General features: G+C 44.5%; 2 protein-coding genes, 2 long non-coding RNA genes and 1 other non-coding gene across 9 annotated transcripts; 3 read left to right on the top strand and 2 right to left on the bottom strand.

Moving 5' to 3' along the window:
* Positions 1-2,898: 2,898 nt before the first annotated feature.
* LOC117542463 (nuclear autoantigenic sperm protein-like) lies at positions 2,899-10,630 on the bottom strand. Of its 4 annotated transcripts, XM_034210156.1 has the most exons (15): positions 10,135-10,630; positions 9,694-9,744; positions 9,485-9,598; positions 8,220-8,300; positions 7,160-7,266; positions 6,463-6,825; positions 6,189-6,229; positions 6,040-6,110; positions 5,792-5,865; positions 5,258-5,446; positions 4,894-5,057; positions 4,662-4,748; positions 4,481-4,555; positions 3,842-3,973; positions 2,899-3,099 (listed from the first exon to the last, which is right to left on the bottom strand). In XM_034210156.1, exons 1-15 carry the CDS (start codon positions 10,359-10,361, stop codon positions 3,061-3,063), a joined length of 1,815 nt encoding a protein of 604 aa, XP_034066047.1. In that variant the 5' UTR covers positions 10,362-10,630; the 3' UTR covers positions 2,899-3,060. The 4 variants fall into 4 exon arrangements, with proteins under 4 accessions (XP_034066047.1, XP_034066049.1, XP_034066051.1 ...); XM_034210158.1 differs by lacking the exon at positions 3,842-3,973; XM_034210160.1 differs by lacking the exon at positions 6,463-6,825 and having other exon boundaries at positions 10,135-10,617.
* A 34-nt stretch (positions 10,631-10,664) lies between these two features.
* On the top strand, positions 10,665-11,863 carry LOC117542464 (THAP domain-containing protein 7-like). The gene is made up of 3 exons (XM_034210161.1): positions 10,665-10,922; positions 11,165-11,312; positions 11,343-11,863. The coding sequence occupies exons 1-3, from the start codon at positions 10,718-10,720 to the stop codon at positions 11,518-11,520; spliced, it is 531 nt and encodes a 176-aa protein (XP_034066052.1). The 5' UTR covers positions 10,665-10,717; the 3' UTR covers positions 11,521-11,863.
* Positions 11,864-11,871: 8 nt separating this feature from the next.
* LOC117542465 lies at positions 11,872-12,977 on the top strand. 2 transcript variants are annotated; one of them, XR_004568441.1, is made up of 4 exons: positions 11,872-11,884; positions 12,009-12,183; positions 12,316-12,634; positions 12,812-12,977. It is a non-coding gene; the product is annotated as an uncharacterized LOC117542465 (long non-coding RNA). The 2 variants fall into 2 exon arrangements; XR_004568440.1 differs by lacking the exon at positions 11,872-11,884 and having other exon boundaries at positions 11,915-12,183.
* On the bottom strand, positions 12,287-14,560 carry LOC117542466. The gene is made up of 2 exons (XR_004568442.1): positions 14,384-14,560; positions 12,287-12,518 (listed from the first exon to the last, which is right to left on the bottom strand). It is a non-coding gene; the product is annotated as an uncharacterized LOC117542466 (long non-coding RNA).
* Positions 14,561-15,646: 1,086 nt separating this feature from the next.
* On the top strand, positions 15,647-15,719 carry trnam-cau. The gene has a single exon. It is a non-coding gene; the product is annotated as a tRNA-Met (tRNA).
* The last annotated feature ends 3,841 nt before the right edge of the window (positions 15,720-19,560 follow it).

Raw genomic sequence — 19,560 nt, forward strand, 5'->3', positions numbered from 1 at the left:
AGCCAGTGAGGACAAAAATAACTGAAAGACTGATGAGATATTGTAAAAACATAAGATATGTAGTGCCTGTCACCGTAACTCTGTCAATACAGCTATGCTCAGAGGATAGAGATTACTCAACTTCAATTAAAAAAAGTGTATTTTTATTAGATTCTGGTCTAAAATGTATTTTCACATCATCAGTGTTACCTTGCTGAAAGGAAAACACACCCCACATTGGAAGTTGTTTTCGAAATTGCTATACACTACAGTGTTATGGTATCAAACTGAGGGTGAAATACCTTCACAAAGTGAGGGTGAAATACCTTCACATCATTGTTCTCTCGTCCTGGGGTGAAGCCTTTCCAGCGGGGTCTGAGCTGACCCAGAATCTGCAGGAGGGGATCCTCAGGAGGCAGCTGGTCAGAGAGCAACACCAGAGCTATGACGGTTGGAAATTTCTCACAAATACATGTTTATACTGTGAAAAGCTGACTGTTAAAGCTGATGTGATTTGTCAAAATGAACAAGTGCAGTAGAAATTCCTTGCAGTGTTAACATAAAAATAAGTAATGAAATCACCGTCCCCCAACAAGTCATTTAGGATAGTAAATGTTAAAAATAGTGTAGTTTCTACGAAGCCTCCTAATAAAACGTTTACATTGTGATATGTGCTGTTCTTGGAATGAAAGTCTATGAATAATGTGGTTATTGTTTGTTGTTAAATATGTTGCGATTCTGACACTGTACCCAAAATGAAGTTAGGGTGGTTGTCTTCTTGCTTTTGTGTGTTCATCAGCAGAGAGGACTGACCTTGAGCTGATTCAGAGGGAGAGCTTCCTGCAGATTTACGGCAGAGAGATGGAGCCCAGGCCCATGAGAGACCCTCCTCCGCCTCCCCCACAGCTACTCCCACTCCAGCTGAAGACTCACATTCATGCAGCTCTTTCACTAGTACATCTGTTACAGTTGTAGTTCAAAAATTACTTTTCAAAAGAACACAGCAGATAAGGGCAACTCATACATTCTGGTTAATATCTCCAGGTAATTTGACAGTGTTTGTGATACAGATGATGTTCCTCAGCTTCAGCCAGATCCTTCTCCTCTCCACTAAGAACATGCATGTTGGACACCCATGCCGTTACTTGTACAGTATATTCCGATCCTCCCAAATACCCCATAATCATATTTTGGTTAAAAATAATTGTGCCTCAATCATATTAAATAATCTTCTGATCCGGCAAAGTTTCAGCCAACTTAGCTTTCTTGAAATTAAGTCGAGTCCTCTTGGTTTTAAGAGCTGTTTTTGTGGTTTTCCACAACCTAAGGCTTGGGGAAGATGTTTCTCAAAGGGTGCTGCACCTGGTGGTAGCTCACCCCTGGAGGTGAATTAATGCTGTGGTTCTCAAAAGCAACTTTATAGAAATGTTACTTTTTAAAATAAAACAAAGGTTATTACAATGATTGCACTAACTAGCAGAGTTGATCATGAAACTATCCGAGATTATCACGCAACCCTGACATCGGCTATTGTCCCATTATCAAAATTGATGTTTTAACATTTTATGATTTTATGTAAATCACCAGCTGCGCAGTGGCCACTGGAGGGTGCCAGATCAACTCAGGTCCTCAGTTCAACACCAGTAGTAAGTAGTTGCTTACTAAACAGCAGATTAGCCGTTATGACTTGTTTTATCTAGGAAGAAATCTAAGTGGGGTTTGCTGGCTTATGCAGTGTTCGGTAGAGTAAAGAAAGTAAATGACAAACCAGATAGTATGTGTGTTTCTGTAAAATTGAGGTGGGAACCTGGAGCTGTGTGTACATGTGGTTACAAGACCGAGCTGTTAGACTCGGCCAAACAACACCATCACTAAATATTTAGTTGTGGTAAGATATGAACATTATAAGGGAACAAACTTTTAGAGAAACTAGTGACCATCACTGGAGTATTTATTATTGAAACACTGGGGGCTCAACAGAACAAAAACAATTCTTACTTCTTCCTTCTCTCTGTCTATACCTGTGTACTCTCATGTTCCGATTAACCCAGCTTCCCCAAATGTCTTTCTTTTTGGTGGCTATATACGCCGGGATCCGGAGTCATGGATGATCCTGCGCTCCTCTGTCCTGGATCGCGAGCCCTGGATCTTGAGTCGTGGCTGTCGTCCTGGATCATAGGTCCTGGATGGATATCCTCGTGGATTCATCTTCCTATTATACACACATGCATTTCCAAACATTTGGACTACCTATGTTGCAAATGTATTATCTTTTCAATTTACACACGGCATCTATTGCACGTCTGTCCGTCCTGGGAGAGGGATCCCTCCTCTGTTGCTCTCCCTGAGGTTTCTCCCATTTTTCCCTTTAAACTGTGGGTTTTCTTCGGAAGTTTTTCCTTGTACGATGTGAGGGTCTAAGGACAGAGGGTGTCGTATTGTCATACTGATATTTTGTACAAACTGTAAAGTCCACTGAGACAAACGTAACATTTGTGATATTGGGCTATATAAATAAACATTGATTGATTGAAATGTCATGCAGTTTGTTTACCTTGCGTCTTGTCACCAGCTTCTTCACATCCTGCGTTTGTCCACATAGAAGCAACACTGCGAGTTTCAGTTACACAGCCCTCAGGAGTGGAGTATCTGCCCTCTTAAGTCCTGCACCAATCACCAAGACCCTCCACCAAGAGACCAGTCAGGGTTGAACACTAAAACATCCCTACATCAGGACACAACACATGATCATTTGTGAAGGTTTATATGAGGGCTCTGATCTTCATCTGCTAAAGACATGTACTTTCCTTTTGTTGGAATTCAAATCAAGTTGAGCAAGATTACAGGTGCAGCAGCAAACTGTTGAAGCATTATGATAAAAGTTCCAGTAAAGCTAAAAATAAAAAGCCAACAACAAAATTGCATATGCTAATTCTTTATTCATTTTTACTACAAGTATACAAAACTGGACAGACAAATCTATGAAAATGGATCTTATTTACAGAAACAAAAGTGTTGAAGGTTGAGGGGCTGGACAGGCATGCTGTGCTGGTTTCAGAGATCAGGAAAGTGACGAGGATGTCACGCTGAAGACCCCACAGCGGCCGACGAGCTGGCAGGCTACAGGACACAAGAACACATTAAGTTATTATCACAAAGGCAAGGCTGAGCGAGCCGCCTGCTCATCTCAAGAAAAGTTGCAGACTGCTGGTGTGTCTGCAGTTTTACCAAGCTTGTAAAAAGACTTCAGACAGACTTTTCATTTGTTTCAGTAAAAAGACAGTTCCACAGATATGTGAACTGAGAGTAATGAAAATAGGAAGGTTTGAAGCTTGTCCAACAGCTAAAGACAACCACAGTAACAGCCAATGCTGCATGTCCACTTACAAATGCCCTGTGGAAGAACACCATTGTATTTGGCTTCCATTACAGTAAAAAAACAAGTTACTTCAAAGTAACTTGGGGGGGGGGGGGGGGGGAAGCCCATCTTAACTTATTTTGCAGAAAGACAGACAACCAGCAAGGGTCAAAGACAAACATTTTCCCCAATGCAATGGTTTCATCATGTATGACAACCCATATGAGTCAAGTCATCAAATTACCAAGGACTCTCCCAACTTCCTTGTGGGCTTTCATGTAGTTTTAATAAGCCTTCCATAGAAGCAGACGGCAACATGCCAGCTTTTTCAGATTACTTCATAGTAAGAGGGGGACTGGAACTCCACCAGAAACTATATGAAAGTAGTTATTTTCTGTTCGTGGAGCCATCTCTCATCAAAGCAGGGTAGCAGCGTCACAGCACAAACGTCAAGTTGGAGTGCCGTCTTTGAAACTCATATTAAGACATGAGCCCATCACTCGCCTCCTGTGATTTGCCCTCCTGGACTCCTTTGCCGTTGCTGACACTAGAGTCACCGCTGCCATTAACTGTGGCTTCCTGTTTCGCTTGTTTAGCATCAGTGTCCTTTACTGGGCTCTCCTCCTCTGGTTTCCTCTGTGATGAAACAAAAAACCGGTGAGACGGAGGGGAAGAGAAGACTGGAAGCTACTGTGAAGAGGGAAACCAAATATGGACATGTCAAGGTCAAACACTGTCTCATGCACACACACTAAAATCAAAAGCTTTGTTGACAGCATTAAGCCGTACCGCAACCACATGCCGAAACTACATGAACCAACAGAAGTCACCGTTCACACAAAAACCAGAACACAGGCTAAAGAGTGACACGAGCAGAGAGCCATGACATCCCGACAACCAAAGCAGGCAAGCACGTTGACTTTTCTAAATTGAGGGCAGTACATGGCCAGTTTTAACATACAGGTTATTGTTCTGCCAGTCAGATGTCAGGTTTTGATTTTTAAATGATCAAATGGTTTTGTTTCAGAAGGCAGAATGGACTGAAAAATCATGACTGGCCTTTGATATGTCAGAGGTATGAAAGTTGCAGCAATCAAGATGGAATAAAAGTAATACATTTGTGAATACTTGAGCGGAGCTTACCTTTTTCCTGACTAGATGGGAGATGTTTGAGACTGCCTTGGAAGACGAGGCGCTGCCAGACGATTTAACTGGGATCTGAAAAGGAAGAGTTTGGTTTAAAAATAAATGTAGGATCAGTTTTATTTCAGTCAGTAAGCGAAGCGGTTAAACGTTTTTAAATGTCCAAGTACTATATCCTTACCTTGTTGACTGTTGCAAAAGCTGAAGCTGAAGATGAAGGGCCACCATTTTCACATGAGAATGCTGATGATGAGGTTGAGGCTCCGCCCTGAAAGAGGTGAGTCATTAAGCACTGAAAGGCTCGGTGGATTTACACACTGGTAGCTTTAAGGCTTGCAAGCCAAGATGTATAAAAATGCACTCTAAGGTTTAAGACTACTCAACTGGTATTCAGACCATTGTCATGTACTCACTAGTGTCTGCTGGATGGCCTGGGAGGCAGCGCTGCCGGTTCTCTGGCTCTCCTTGGCATCCTCCACCTTTTCCTTGATGTCGGGCAGAAGCTGCTTCAGCTCGTCCATCTCATTCTTTTCTTCAGCCGCACCACCTGCTGCGTCGATCGCCTCCTGCAACATGGCTATACACAGACAATGTATGATGAGTACAAGAAAACATAACAGGAATACTGCAGACCCACAGCTGCCATCAACTTTTAGAAGCAGTGCTGTATTTTTGTGAATAGACTATCAGTAAGCTTATTTTCACTCAACTAAAAATTACAATGATAAAGGACACGGAGCTCTGAAAAAAGCACGTCTGCAGAGAAAGACATCTTACCCAGACGGGTCTCGATAACTTTAACTGAGCTGTTGTAGTGCTGGATGGCCTGGCTGTACTGGTCCATGTAGCACAGTGTGGTGGCGACGTGGTAGTGGGTCTCAGCCAGCAGGCGGCTGTGGGGGGGCAGGTGCTTCAGCTGCAGGGCAAGACACTCCTGGAAGTCATCTAGCGCCTGGGGATAGTTTCCTGGGGAAGGGAGCACATGTGAGAATGGAGTCACATTTAGCTGGCTCTGCAGTGGTACTAGTTGCCACTCTAATGGAAAATGACATTTGCTATATGTTCATGCTACTGGTATGTGGAGTTTCTTAAGTAAATGCAATTGTTTTTAACCTGTATATAGTGGTGAAACACTATTGAACCCTAACTTGGTAACAATAATTATAGATAAAACAAAAGTTTGGTGAAGGGCAAAGCCAAAATTCAACAAGCCATGGCAGTATTATTCAAGATGTTCTTTGAGGGGAGGGAAAAGGAAGGCCAACAAGTAAAAGTGACAAGTCCATCCTGGAAATGCTACATGAAACATACCCGATTCAGCACTGACTTCTCCGAGTTTCAGATATGTCTGGGCTGCCATCAGCTGGTCCTCTTTGCCTTCCTTTCTGTGGTGGTGAAGAAACTGAATCAACAGCAAGGCCACTTTGCCACATTATATAACATCCTAAAAGTCTGACTTTGTATGAAGTGACCTGCTTGAACTCTCATGTACAGTACATGTTTAAAATGTTGTGCCATTGTTTTTACTCATTCGCTTCATCCAGCAATGTTGCCCTTACTTTTTGTAGATGACTTTAGCTACTTCCAGCATTTCCCATGCCAACTGCAAATTGCCAACTTCTTCCTCTTCCTGAAAAGAAGAGGGCATACATCAAAGCAAAAATATTCCCAATCATTTAAAAAGAGAAAACAAAGAACGGGAACTTACCTGTCCATTTTGCTCTCCAGCCTCATCATCATCATCGTCATCTGTTGAGCAAGAGGATAATTACAAAGGGCTATAAGCCATTTTCCCCAAGTTGTGACTGAAGCTCAAGGCAAATACTTAAGTGTTTTCCAAAGAGTGCATTAGAACTGCTCTAGTGAGTTTCCCCGTCAACTTTTGTAACACCTTAATGTGACCCGTTTTAAATATAATGAAACACCAAGATCGTGCTCCACCCTGCCACACCAAAAGTGCTCTGCAACAGAACGTCAACTGCCCTCTGATTCCTCCTCGTCCTGTTCATCCTCTGGCTTGGATTCACCGTTATCTTCTTCCTCTTGCTTTCCATTGGTCTTCTTGTCGTTCTGCTCTCCTGAATCCTTGACACCATTGGCTGCAGTGGATCTTTCTGCCACACCATCGACAGGAGCACCGGGGCTCTTCTCCACTCCGTTCACTTTTTGAACTGAACCCTTTTCCTTCTCATTCACAGGGGAACTTGATCCATTCGCCACACAGGTTTCTTTTTTCACCTCAGGGGTGCCCTTTCCTTCCTCGGACTCCAATTCGATGTCACCTGGCTCAGCCTTTTCCGCCATTGCATCATAAACCTGCTTTCGTAGGTCGTCTCTTGTTTCTTCTGCACACGAATGTCATGTGAAGAATAAGTTTACATTTGATATTTACCATCAAGCTCAGTCAATTTTGACAAACACTTGTCAGAAAGCTTTCAACTCAAGGGGGGAAAAGGAGAGATTGTTACCCCAACGCTACTTTTTTTTTTTTTTTTTTAAATGGCGTTTGTCTTTACTGGCAGTTAACATTGTATTTTATTGGTTTTTCATGTCAGCTCAGTCTTAACTACCAAACGTAAAGAAACATGTCATTATTAAACCAAACCAATACAAGACTAAACTTCGGGTGACTTCCGATAAGGGCCCCCTTTACCTGGCAACCCTTTAATAAATACTGACCATCAAGATTGTTGGCACTCTCGATATTTGAGCTGTTCGGCTCATCCTCCTCCTCATCCTCTTCTGGGACTCCCTCCAGGGCATTACCAAGCACACTGTTTTCCATCCTAACCAAAAAAATAAAAAGTGTCAAGTCCAGAAATGTCACTCAGAACCTTATTCAACAGTTGGCCAGAGAGCAATTGGCCTTTGAACTGTCAATGCTGGGGTTATACTGAAGTCTAAAGGTTCCGCCAAAGTACATAACATTTAACAGTGATGCAACAATAATCAAATGTATATCAATGTTCATCAACATGACTTAATATAGTATAGAGTGGCGAAGTCCCTCCCTTTCCGGTGGACCTCCATGAGACCTTATTATGGAAAAATCATGTATTGAAGTCAATGGAGAGAGAAAGATTATCTTTTGAATTGTGCAACGAATTACACATATGATGTTTGTCAATCTGAAAGATAATTTTGCAAGTCAAAAAAATATAAATGTGTCGTAAAACTGTGAAGTAACACATTTTTGTGTGAAGCGCTCAATGAACTACATCTCTGGTCTTGCATACGTCACCAACACCAAGATGGCCGTCACATTTCACCTCTTTCTTTCAGAATGAAGTGAAAAGTATTAAAAGAGGTGAATCACTACAAGTCTGGCCATGTTGAGAACTGTACATACAGAAAAGGGGAGTTAGTCGGTTCCATAAGAGCCAGCACGCGGGACCGGCTTTACAAGGTTTTGGTGAGTAACACAAGTGTAATGTGTAACGTTAATGTACGCGACTCTGGGATTTGTAGTCTTTCTAGTTGCGTATTTTTCATAGTCTTATATTTCAACAGTTTTAAGACAAACTGTGACTTTTTTGACATGGAAATGATTTTTTAAGATTGACAAACATCATATGTGTAATTCATGGCACAATTGAAACGGGACTGAAAGATACGTTTTCTCTCTCCATTGACTTCAATACATCATTTTTCAGACATAAGGTCCCATGGGGCAGAAGTAGATGGGCGTGACTTCGCCACTCTATGGAGTTTTAGAAGGAAGGCCATGCAAAGGTCATACCTGGCAAGCTCCAGGAGGGACTTCCCACACAGGAAGAAGGCCTCGCCACACTCCTCTGCAGTGTCCCCATACTTTGCAGCCCTGGCAGATAAACAGAAGTGTTAGGTGGAGTATGTTTGATGGTAGAGGTGGTGATCAAGGTACAGCTGGTTGTTATGTAAGAAAAAATATTTGTATTACATAATATGTATGGCCTCGAGGGCTGAGGCAGATCATTGGTTTTGCTTTTATCAGCGCCACGGCTTCCACAGATGAAATATTTGTATATATTTATTGTCAAAGCATTTAATATATTCATTGCCATCGGGATGTTAAGAGCATTCCATGGAATATAACAAAAAGTGTTTCTGAACTGAATCACATTAAAACAGTTACTAAATCAGCCTACTATCACCTAAAGAATATATCTAGGATTAAAAGACTAATGTCACAGCAGGATTTGGAAAAACTTGTCCATGCTTTTATCTTCAGTAGACTGGACTACTGTAATGGTGTCTTCACAGGTCTCACTAAAAAATCTATTAGGAAGCTGCAGCTGATTCAGAACGCCGCTGCTCGAGTCCTCACTAACACTAAGAAAGTGGATCACATCACTCCTGTTCTGAAGTCTTTACACTGGCTTCCTGTGTGTCAAAGAATAGATTTCAAAATACTGCTACTGGTTTATAAAGCACTGAATGGTTTAGGCCCAAAATACATTTCTGACCTCCTGCTAAATTATGAACCATCCAGATCTCTCAGGTCTTCAGGGACTGGTCAGCTTTCTGTCCACAGAGTCAGAACTAAACACGGTAAAGCAACGTTCAGTTATTATGCTCCAAATATCTGGAACAAACTCCCAGAAACCTGCAGGTCCGCTGCAACTCTGACTACTTTTAAATCCAGGCTGAAGACTTTTCTTTTTGTCGCTGCTTTTAATTGAACTATTCATATCTTAGACTGCACTGTAACTTTTATCCATGTATTTTTTCTTTTAATGTTTATTTTATTAGCTTTTCTTTTTAATGACTTCTTTTAAATGCCATTTTCTTAATGTCTTTCATTTTTTGTAAAGCACTTTGAATTGCCTTGTGTTGAAAAGTGCTATATAAATAAACTTGTCTTGCCTTGAATGACCTACCCTACCTTTAATATATGTAGATCACCAGAAAAGAAAAATAGTAAGAGGGAATACTACTACCTATTTTGTTTTTAAATAAAGTTGTAAACAGTGTTTTGAAAGTGTGCCATGTTGAGTCAGTCACATTGCCTCGCAATGCACTCACAGCATGCTGCAGGCGTCCTGGAAGACACTGACAGCAGACACAACATCTCCCATCACTAGATGCCTGTTCCCGGTGCCTATCAGCTTTTTTGCCTCCTCGGCAACGTCCACAGAGCTACAGGGAGGAAACAAAAATACGTGTATCTAAAGTAGTTCAACGTTGAATAGTAATGCTTAGAGATCGGCGGGGGTTTCCGTGGGGACACTCACCTGTCTGCTGCAGCTGCGGCTGAGGAGGAGGAGCACGGCTTCTCCTCCGCACTGCAGGAGTCAAATAAGTTCACACTTGAGTTAAGTTAATGCAAATGCAAGCCAACTACCCTTATTCTGAAGTATAACTACAGTAGACACACCTAAACATTACTGTTGACTCTTAATTTCAGCTAAGTCTTGACATGTTAGCTGAGCTTTATTGTTGTTAGCACAGTATGCGTGTTAGCCTACTAGCCTAACACAAGGGTGAAAGTGATGCTTGTTAGCCGCACTTTATGCCACCTCTAAATACATTTAACCAGCCACTGAGTGTTAGTAAGCAACCCAAGATGTCATGCAACAACGCAAGGATGTTAACGTTAACCGTGTTATCAAGCTAAAAGCTACCTAGCTGTGTTTTCCCAGCATACGGTAGTGAGGAAATGAAACGAGTCTTACCTCCCGTAGCTTGACGCGGCGGACATTTCCTCTGGCATTTTTTCAGGACGGTAGGATGCACGGTGGAGTGAAACAAAACGTACGGTGTGGTGGACGATAACAGATTTGCCTTCTCTGAGGGTCTTTGTTGGCGCGCTTAAATAGAGGAAAGACGGCTCCCTATTTCCGCTTAACTTAGAACGCGGGAGATTGGATTTAAAGGGGCCGCAGCAAGTACCAAGATGCATTCAGGACGCTTCGGGAAAACAACAGAATCGAGAGTGTACTTGTACTTGGTGTCAAAGAAAACATGTTAGCGGTGTACTGATTGGCACATAACAGTCATATATAATACCAATTATATTACTAAATCAGTGTGTCTAAAACTTCACCGTCAATTATTTTGAAATTAGAGTGGAGCAGAGCGGAGTAATACCTCTCGATTTGATAGACAAGCTTTTCACAAGTAGAAATCGGGGTGTCCCACAGGACACCCCGATTTGACACCTGTTTATCCCGTATAGATACAGTCGGCAAGCGAGGGAACGCCCACAAAACGTCACATCCGGTTCGCGCCGAGGGGGAAAACAAACCGGCTTCCACAATGCCCAGGAGCTGCAGTGTGCCCTTTTGTACAACTAACAAGCTTAAAAATCCAAATCTAAAATTTTATATTTTGCCCAACGGGAGCACAGAGCCCAGGAGAAGAACCCGGTGGCTTCAAGCGATCCGTCGGGAGGATGAGTTTGGCCACCTGTGGGATCCAAAATCCAAACATGTGTACGTCTGTAGTCAGCACTTCATTACAGGTATGACAACGTTATTCACACAATAACAGTGTTAAATTGTTTCGTAGTTAACATGAATGTTCAATTACTAGTTTTAAGAGAAGTTAACTAACTACTACGTTATGCAGGCTACCTTGCTTGAGTATACAAAAACACAGCTATGCTAACAACACTGGTGGTAGCTTCCGAGCTTTCTGCAGTTCAAATGTATTTCACCCCCTTCTATCCCCTTCTCATTTCGTTTGTGAACTGTCTTGCCCTAGGCTTAAAAAACGAGGACATAGCCCACCCAGACTACACACCCTCGCTGTTCCCACATAAAAAGACAAAGTGTCCCAGGTCAGTACTTCAGAGGCTGGAGAGAAGGAGGAAGCGTGAGGGTGTTCAGTCTGCCCAACCAGAATCCCCAACATCAGAGGGCCCGGCACCAGAATCCCCAACATCAGAAGCTCCCATACCTCTTCAGGAGTTAGAGAGAAAACAACTTTATGAAGAATTGTATAATTTAAGAAGAGAAAGAGATGAGGCCATGAAGGAGCGAGCTGAAGCCATCAGAGAATTGGAGACGTTGAAAATGTCGGTAAACAGAGAGAAAATGACACTAAATGTAAAGTCATGACAGGCCTGTCATGGACAGTATTTGACACTCTTCATCAGTACCTGGTACAGTTTGTTAAGTCACAGAAAACATCCAAGATGTCAACACAAGACCAGCTCTTTATTACTCTGGTGAAACTGCGGCAGAACCCCTCAACCGATATGATGTGTGGAATATTTGACCTGGCACATAGCACTTTCCTGGATGTATTCTCCCGATGGTTGGATTTGATGTACGCCAACATTTCTTTTTTGATTAAATGGCCTGATGGAGAGTGTATCAGAAGCACAGTACCAGCAGAGGTTCTCTTCCAGTACCCTAGAGTGACTGCAATTATCGACTGCTTTGAGATCAGAATTGAACACTCAAATTAGCTGAAAACAAGGTGAGATATTTTTCTTTTTGATAGCATGCATAAAGTGTCAGGTTTTTGTAATACTTACCTGGCTGTCTGTGTATATGTACACAATTTATAGATAAGTATTACTAACGACTGTCTCTTCTCACAGAGCTATCACCTACTCAAAATACAAAAACTGGACAACAGTGAAGTATTTCATTGCATGTCACCCATCTGGCTCAATCACATATCTCTCCAAAGGCTGGGCAGGGAGGGCTTCAGATGTGCATATTGTAAGGAACTCAGACTTCTTATCTCAGAAGTTCCACCATGCAGGAGATCAGGTAACAATTTAACTGTTTTTTTGTTTCTAATTTAGGTCTTATTTGTGAATTTATTATTTACCCATAGTTACCATTTTTGAGTTGCTGTTGAAGTAAAGTAGTGTTTTTAAGTATTTGTGATGTTTATTTCAGATTTTAGCCGACAGGGGCTTCACTTTGAAGGATGACTTTGCTGTTCTGGGTGCACAGCTCATCACACCGTCTTTCACGAGGGGCCGAAAACAATTGTCAGCCGAAGATGTTGCGATCTGTGGTCTGCAGAGAGAGTCATTGGGGCCCTGAAGAGCCGGTACCACATTCTGGATGGCCCACTTCCTCTGCGCCTGGTGAAGAGACTGCAGGGTGAGAGACAGAAGAGAGAAGAGGCCATGATGGATAGGATTGTGCATGTCTGTGCAGCACTAATGAACCTGTCTGGCAGTGTCATGTACAACCGTTACAGAATCTGAGAGTCAGAACAAAATCAATGTGCAGTCATTTAATAATGAGCATCAGAGAACAATATTTTATGCAACTTTTTTATACAACAAAGAAGTCATTATTGTTCCAATTGTGCCATTTAACAGGTTTCAGTTGAGACATAATGGATCTTTCTAATCAAAACCACCTGTTGTTTGTCTTTCCACAGGTCCCTGAACTGATCTCAGTGCTGCTCTGCTGCTGCACACCCTGTCACCCTGCCTCTGATGCCTGACGCTCTGCCTCTGATGCCTGACGCTCTGCCTCTGATGCCTGACGCCCTGCCTCTGATGCCTGACGCTATGCCTCTGATGCCTGACGCTCTGCCTCTGATGCCTGACGCTCTGCCTCTGATGCCTGACGCTCTGCCTCTGATGCCTGACGCTCTGCCTCTGATGCCTGACGCTCTGCCTCTGATGCCTGACGCCCTGCCTCTGATGCCTGACGCTCTGCCTCTGATGCCTGACGCTCTGCCTCTGATGCCTGACGCCCTGCCTCTGATGCCTGTCGCCCTGCCTCTGATGCCTGACGCTCTGCCTCTGATGCCTGACGCTCTGCCTCTGATGCCTGACGCCCTGCCTCTGATGCCTGTCGCCCTGCCTCTGATGCCTGACGCTCTGCCTCTGATGCCTGACGCTCTGCCTCTGATGCCTGACGCTCTGCCTCTGATGCCTGACGCCCTGCCTCTGATGCCTGACGCTCTGCCTCTGATGCCTGACGCTCTGCCTCTGATGCCTGTCGCCCTGCCTCTGATGCCTGACGCTCTGCCTCTGATGCCTGACGCTCTGCCTCTGATGCCTGACGCCCTGCCTCTGATGCCTGTCGCCCTGCCTCTGATGCCTGACGCCCTGCCTCTGATGCCTGACGCTCTGCCTCTGATGCCTGACGCCCTGCCTCTGATGCCTGTCGCCCTGCCTCTGATGCCTGACGCTCTGCCTCTGATGCCTGACGCTCTGCCTCTGATGCCTGTCGCCCTGCCTCTGATGCCTGACGCTATGCCTCTGATGCCTGACGCTCTGCCTCTGATGCCTGTCGCCCTGCCTCTGATGCCTGACGCTCTGCCTCTGATGCCTGACGCTCTGCCTCTGATGCCTGTCGCCCTGCCTCTGATGCCTGTCGCCCTGCCTCTGATGCCTGACGCTCTGCCTCTGATGCCTGACGCTCTGCCTCTGATGCCTGACGCCCTGCCTCTGATGCCTGACGCTATGCCTCTGATGCCTGACGCTCTGCCTCTGATGCCTGACGCTCTGCCTCTGATGTCTGACGCTCTGCCTCTGATGCCTGACACTCTGCTTCTGTTGCCTGATGTTCTGCTGCCACTTGTGTTGCCTGATGGGTCATTCCCTGTGCTGCTTTCGACTGGACTGTGTTCTGCCTACTTAGCAGAAACATATACAGTGCTTATCATAAATGAGTACACCCCCTTTGAAAATAACACAAGAACAATTTGATCAACAATATCAACAATTATTATCTGATTAGTATCAAAGTCACAAGTATAGACAATATTGTACAGCCCATTATTCATTCTATTTGTAGCCTATGTATGTTTTCATGTTGTAAATAAATGTATAGGCTTTGTGATATTTGATTTTGTACATATAGTCTAGTAGTCTATGTTGATACTAAATAAAATAGCTATAATATGCTTCAAAATGAATTGGTATAAATAAATATGTAACTCTGTCACAGTGACTTATTTGTTGCCATTTTTACACTGATAGGAAATTCAACCACCTACCTGTGCATCTTTCAGCTCCCGAAGTTTGTGTAGTATGTGTTGTGACCAAAATGTTTGCATCACATTAATGGCACCACTGATGAAGTCCTCATCTCTTTGTACTCTGAATATCAGGCAGGTCTGAGGAGTCCAAGTGATGAAGTCTGCATACATCCGTTTGGTAACAAACATCTGCATTTGGACTTGTCAAATGCAATCAAATGCAATGCAATCATCATAACACTAATATGTACATTATAGACAGTATGCCATCTGTGGATAATTATCTTGGATAATTGCACAAAATGCTCCGGACTTATTAGAGGTGTGCAGGTATATGCAGGTGAAATATTGAAATACCTGAGTGAAATATGCATGACTTCTCTTTAAGCTTGTCAGACTTTCCAGATGTCCTCTTTTGTCCTCAAGCCACTGTTGGTACCCAGTAGAGGTGTCTTGCCCCCACCTGTAAGGACACTTAGCCTCTATAACACCCTCACCACAGCAGTCACATGAAACCCCCAGGTATGGCATAGTTTGGCAGATGCGGAAGCCAGCCTTTGCGGCTTCTCTGTCACCCTCCAGGATGGCTTTACATCACATCGAAACAGGTAGGTATCCGATGAAGGTAGTTTATGATGGAGCACAACTCCAACAAAGCCACTTGTAAAACAGTTGTGTGCCTCCAGGGACCGATAGTTCTTTAGGCGTGTGTGTGTAAATCCCTGCGTGATAACGTACCGAGTCGTCAATAACCAATATGTATATGCAGCTCATGATGGCTATTGTGCAATAACAACCATTGTGTGATGAACAAATTCACTAAAACGTGCTAATTTCCTTGTTAGACATATACATTATGTGAGGTTTAATTCATCAGTTAACGTGATTTGGCCTCTTACCGGGTGATTCAACCAGGTAGCAGAAGATATCAGGGAATGAAACTTCAGGCCATTCAGTCGGATCATTCGTCCACTCTTTAATAAGATATGGACAAGAATCCGATCCTATTAAATACAACATGTTAAGGTATCTATCCCTGGAAATGGGCTGCAATGAATCAATGTATGACATGTTTGTTTAACATTTAAAATCCGCGCGCTTACAGTGCTCCGGGCGAGGGGGAAATGATTGTTTTCCCCCTCGAAATGCCCCGCCCCCAACTGTGACGCGACGCCGACTGTATGTATACTGTACTACGAGTACGCCTCAAAATAGATCATAACAATCATTATTTAATAAGAAGAATTAGAAAATACAACCTTGATTTTTGTCCATCTCAGGGCCTCGTTGGCGCAGTAGGCAGCGCGTCAGTCTCATAATCTGAAGGTCGTGAGTTCGAGCCTCACACGGGGCACATTTTTTGTTTCATAATAATTCGGCACTTTAGTTTTTATGAGGTCATTTAGTTGATGTTCGCATAAGGGGCGCTCGACACGGGTGCAGGATCGGCTGTCCAATCTTCAATTTCCTCATATAATCAGAATACTTTGCCGTCCAATTTGAGATTGTATCTAAACCAATCACGCCGTGGATCACAATGGAAGTAAACCTATCAGATTGCGGGTTGACATTGGACTCACGTCAGAGCTTCATAGGTCCCGCCGGTCGCCTGTAGAGGTTTCTCAATACTCTAATTTCCCCTCCTCGACTCCTATCCTCGATACTTAGTCCCGCCCACAGGAGATGCGAGCGGAGGACTGAGGAGGGGAACCGAGGAAAGAGGAGGGGAAGCAGCAGGCGGTTAGAGAAATGAGAACTCCTCTCCTCTGAGCGGTCATTTTAAAGAGACGTCCATTAATGATGACAGGAGGCACAGCAGGGTTGCGTTCCGATAATCCAAAAATTAGCTCCTAAATTCTAACCCTATCTCCTATTCCTTGACCTCTGAGTGAAACGTCACGGGGTTAAGGGATAGTGGATAGGATAATTCAAAAGGACTTACCCCCAAAACACACCAGGAGCGTCTGCGTCGCGTTACGGCCGCGCCGCGGCGGTCGTAAGGATCGCGGCCAGTCGAGTCAATGGGTGCTATTACACCACACACGCCGCGTTACGGCACAGACACGTCCCAGAAGCGGCTCGGCGCAGCGCTTCTCTCAAATTAGGATGAATCCTATTTTTGCCGCGGCGCAGCCGTAAGGTAAACTCCTCCCCCCATCCCCCCGTAGTCTTTCAAGTAGGAGAATACATGCCAGCGTTCTCCTCCGGTGTACAGGCACTGTAAATGATATATATAGAATAATTATGATGATGAATGCATATTTTTTTACCACTAAAATACAGCAACACATCTTTGATTCATGTCGTTTATAACTGGAATATTACAATTATTATTAACTGTGTCTGTAGTCTACAACACAACAAAATAGGAAATAACAACAATAAACACGATTTAAACAGACACAAACATAAACCATTTAACTACGTATAGCCTACTTACTTGTAGAAGTACAAATGTCCAGGAAATATTCCAAAATCAACAACAACTGCGAGGCTGCACACACGACGCTCCGCTTCCGCAACGTTTTGAAACGCGTCTGGTGTGTGTTGACGCAGGAGGAGGTCGCAGCGTGGCGCAGCCGCAACGTAACGCGGCGCAGACGCTCCTGGTGTGTTTTGGGGGTTAGGAGAAGAGACTGCGGTACTTTAGAGAATCCGAATGCACTTTCACTATCCAACGTGTTTATGATGCGCCAGCGGACGTCATTGTGTGCGTCTGCTGCTGTGGGGAAACTATGGAAACTACAGTTTTCTATACAGAGGACTACAACATGGATGTTTAATAAGAACGAGGGACGCCTGTAGGGGAGGGTCGCCGGTCGTCCCGGCGTCAAGCAGACGCGCGCGTGTCCTCCGAAATGAGCCGTTCGTAATTTCTCAAACGTTCGGGTCCCGGACTCCCAGGTCTTCCGGCAGCGACCGGGAAACGTATGTGGGCTCGCCGCCTGGAAGGAAAACAAATTTCTGTAAAGGCTCGTCGACGATCGATTATCGCGGAGGCTGTCTGGAGGAGCCTTAACCGTGGCGTGCGGTGCAGTGGGTTGTGCAGACGTTCTGCCCTTGATCGTTTGTTTACTCGATAAACGCATCTCCTCTGGATATTAGGCCATGTATGTTCCATACCAGTGGAGTTTGCTTTTTGTTGTTGTGTTTATTGATCAAAAAGCAAACCTTCAATACAGCTGTTATGTGGTCAAGGTAAGTAAAGTAATGATTGAAGCTGTGTATTGGTTAATATTAGCGTATGACTTAAAATGAAAACACAACAGCATTTCACAAAACGCCACAGCATTTCACAAAACGCCACAGTATTTCACAAAACACAACAGCATTTCAGAAAACGCCGCAGCATTTCAGAAAACACCACAGCATTTCACATTGGACAGAAAGGGTATTCCTTTAGGGAGAACACTTCTTGTTTATGATTGGACAGAGCCAGCCAGAGAAGCACTGCTGTGATTGGTTGTTTTTGTTTTTGTGTGTGTGTGTGTGTGTGGAACTTGGGTCCCCTTCGCAGCGAGGGTGCAGCGAGCTGTTTGGTTGATGCAGAGCGGAGTGCACGTGCTGGGGTGTACGGTTTAACCATGTCCTGGATGTAGGAAGGGCCAGATCCATTCGCAGCATGGTACGCAAGTACCATTGTCTTGAAGTGGATTCTAGCAGTTACCGGAAGCCAGTGGAGGGAGCGGAGGAGCGGCGTGGTGTGGGAGAATTTAGGAAGGTTGAAGACCAGACGAGCCGCTGCATTCTGGATGAGCTGCAGAGGTCGGATGGCACATGCAGGTAGACCAGCCAGGAGGGAGTTGCAGTAGTCTAGGCGTGAGATGACCAGAACCTGGACCAGAACCTGCGTCGCTTTCTGGGTCAGCTGGGGACGTATCTTCCTGATGTTGTAAAGCGTGTATCTGCAGCAGCGGGTTGTAGCAGCTATGTTTGCAGTGAAGAACAGGTTGTTATCTAGGATCACACCCAGATTCCTTGCAGTCTGAGTCGGGGAAACAACAGAGGTGCCGATGTTGATCGTCAGGTCAAGAGTGGGACAATCTTTTCCCGGAAGGAAAAGCAGTTCAGTCTTGTCAAGGTTGAGCTTGAGGTGATGAGCAGACATCCACTGAGAGATGTCAGCTAGACAAGCAGAGATGCGTGCGACGACCTGGGTTTCTGAGCGGGGAAAGGAAATAATTAATTGGGTGTCGTCAGCGTAGCAGTGGTATGAAAAACCATGCGGGCTAATGACAGATCCGAGCGAGTTTGTGTACAAGGAGAAGAGGAGGGGACCAAGAACAGAGCCCTGAGGGACCCCTGTAGTTAATTTACAAGGGTCGGACTCCGACCCTCTCCAAGTAACCCTGTAGGTGCGGTCTTTGAGGTATGAGGTGATGAGGGAAAGGGCAGAGCCTGAAACTCCAAGTTCTTGGAGAGTGCGAAGGAGGATCTGATGATTCACCGTGTCGAATGCAGCAGACAGGTCCAAAAGGATGATGACAGAGGAGAGGGAGGCTGCTTTAGCAGTGTGCAGTTCCTCAGTGACAGCAAGGAGGGCAGTTTCTGTGGAGTGACCTGCCTTGAAACCAGACTGGTGCGGATCCAGAAGGTTGTTCTGATAGAGATAACAGGAGAGTTGTTTAAAGACAGCGCGTTCAAGTGTTTTAGACAGGAACGGGAGGAGAGAGACAGGCCTGTAGTTTATAACATCAGACGGGTTGAGAGTGGGTTTCTTTAGGAGAGGGTTTACTCTTGCCTCCTTGAGACTGTTTGGAAAGTGACCATAAGTTAGAGAAGTGTTGATGAACTGGGTGAGAAACGGTAGAATATTAGGAGCGATAGTCTGAAGGAGGTTTGAAGGGATAGGGTCCAGAGGACAGGTGGTAGGGCGGGCAGAGGTAATGAGGGTAAGAACCTCACTTGGAGAGAGAGGGGAAAAGGAGGTCAGTGTGTGGGTGAAAGGAGGGTCTGGTGACCCAGTGGTGAGTAAAGGTGAGTCAGAAAAAGAAGAGCGAATATCATCAACCTTTTTTTCAAAGTGGTTAACAAAGTCGCTTGACAGAAGGGAGGAGGAGGAGGAAGGGGCTTTGGGGGGGTCCAGGAGGGAGGAGAAGATGGAAAATAGTTTTTTGGGATTGGAATAGGAAGATTGGATCTTATCTTGAAAGAAAGTGCTTTTTGCCTGAGAGATCGAAGCAGAGAAAGAGGAG

This window comes from Gymnodraco acuticeps, unplaced genomic scaffold, assembly GCF_902827175.1.
Source record: "Gymnodraco acuticeps unplaced genomic scaffold, fGymAcu1.1, whole genome shotgun sequence".
In the NCBI taxonomy this organism is placed as follows: domain Eukaryota; kingdom Metazoa; phylum Chordata; class Actinopteri; order Perciformes; family Bathydraconidae; genus Gymnodraco; species Gymnodraco acuticeps.

Excerpts from the sequence above, each read along its gene's own strand:
- LOC117542463 (XM_034210156.1), bottom strand. The coding sequence starts at position 10,361 with ATGCATCTTGGTACTTGCTGCGGCCCCTTTAAATCCAATCTCCCGCGT. Across the intron at positions 9,745-10,134 it reads GCCGCGTCAAGCTACGGGAG|TGCGGAGGAGAAGCCGTGCT; the intron begins GTAAGACTCGTT and ends TGACTCCTGCAG. Across the intron at positions 4,749-4,893 it reads AGGCCATCCAGCAGACACTA|GGCGGAGCCTCAACCTCATC; the intron begins GTGAGTACATGA and ends CACCTCTTTCAG.
- LOC117542464 (XM_034210161.1), top strand. The coding sequence starts at position 10,718 with ATGCCCAGGAGCTGCAGTGTGCCCTTTTGTACAACTAACAAGCTTAAA. Across the intron at positions 10,923-11,164 it reads TAGTCAGCACTTCATTACAG|GCTTAAAAAACGAGGACATA; the intron begins GTATGACAACGT and ends GTCTTGCCCTAG. Across the intron at positions 11,313-11,342 it reads GCCCAACCAGAATCCCCAAC|ATCAGAAGCTCCCATACCTC; the intron begins ATCAGAGGGCCC and ends AGAATCCCCAAC.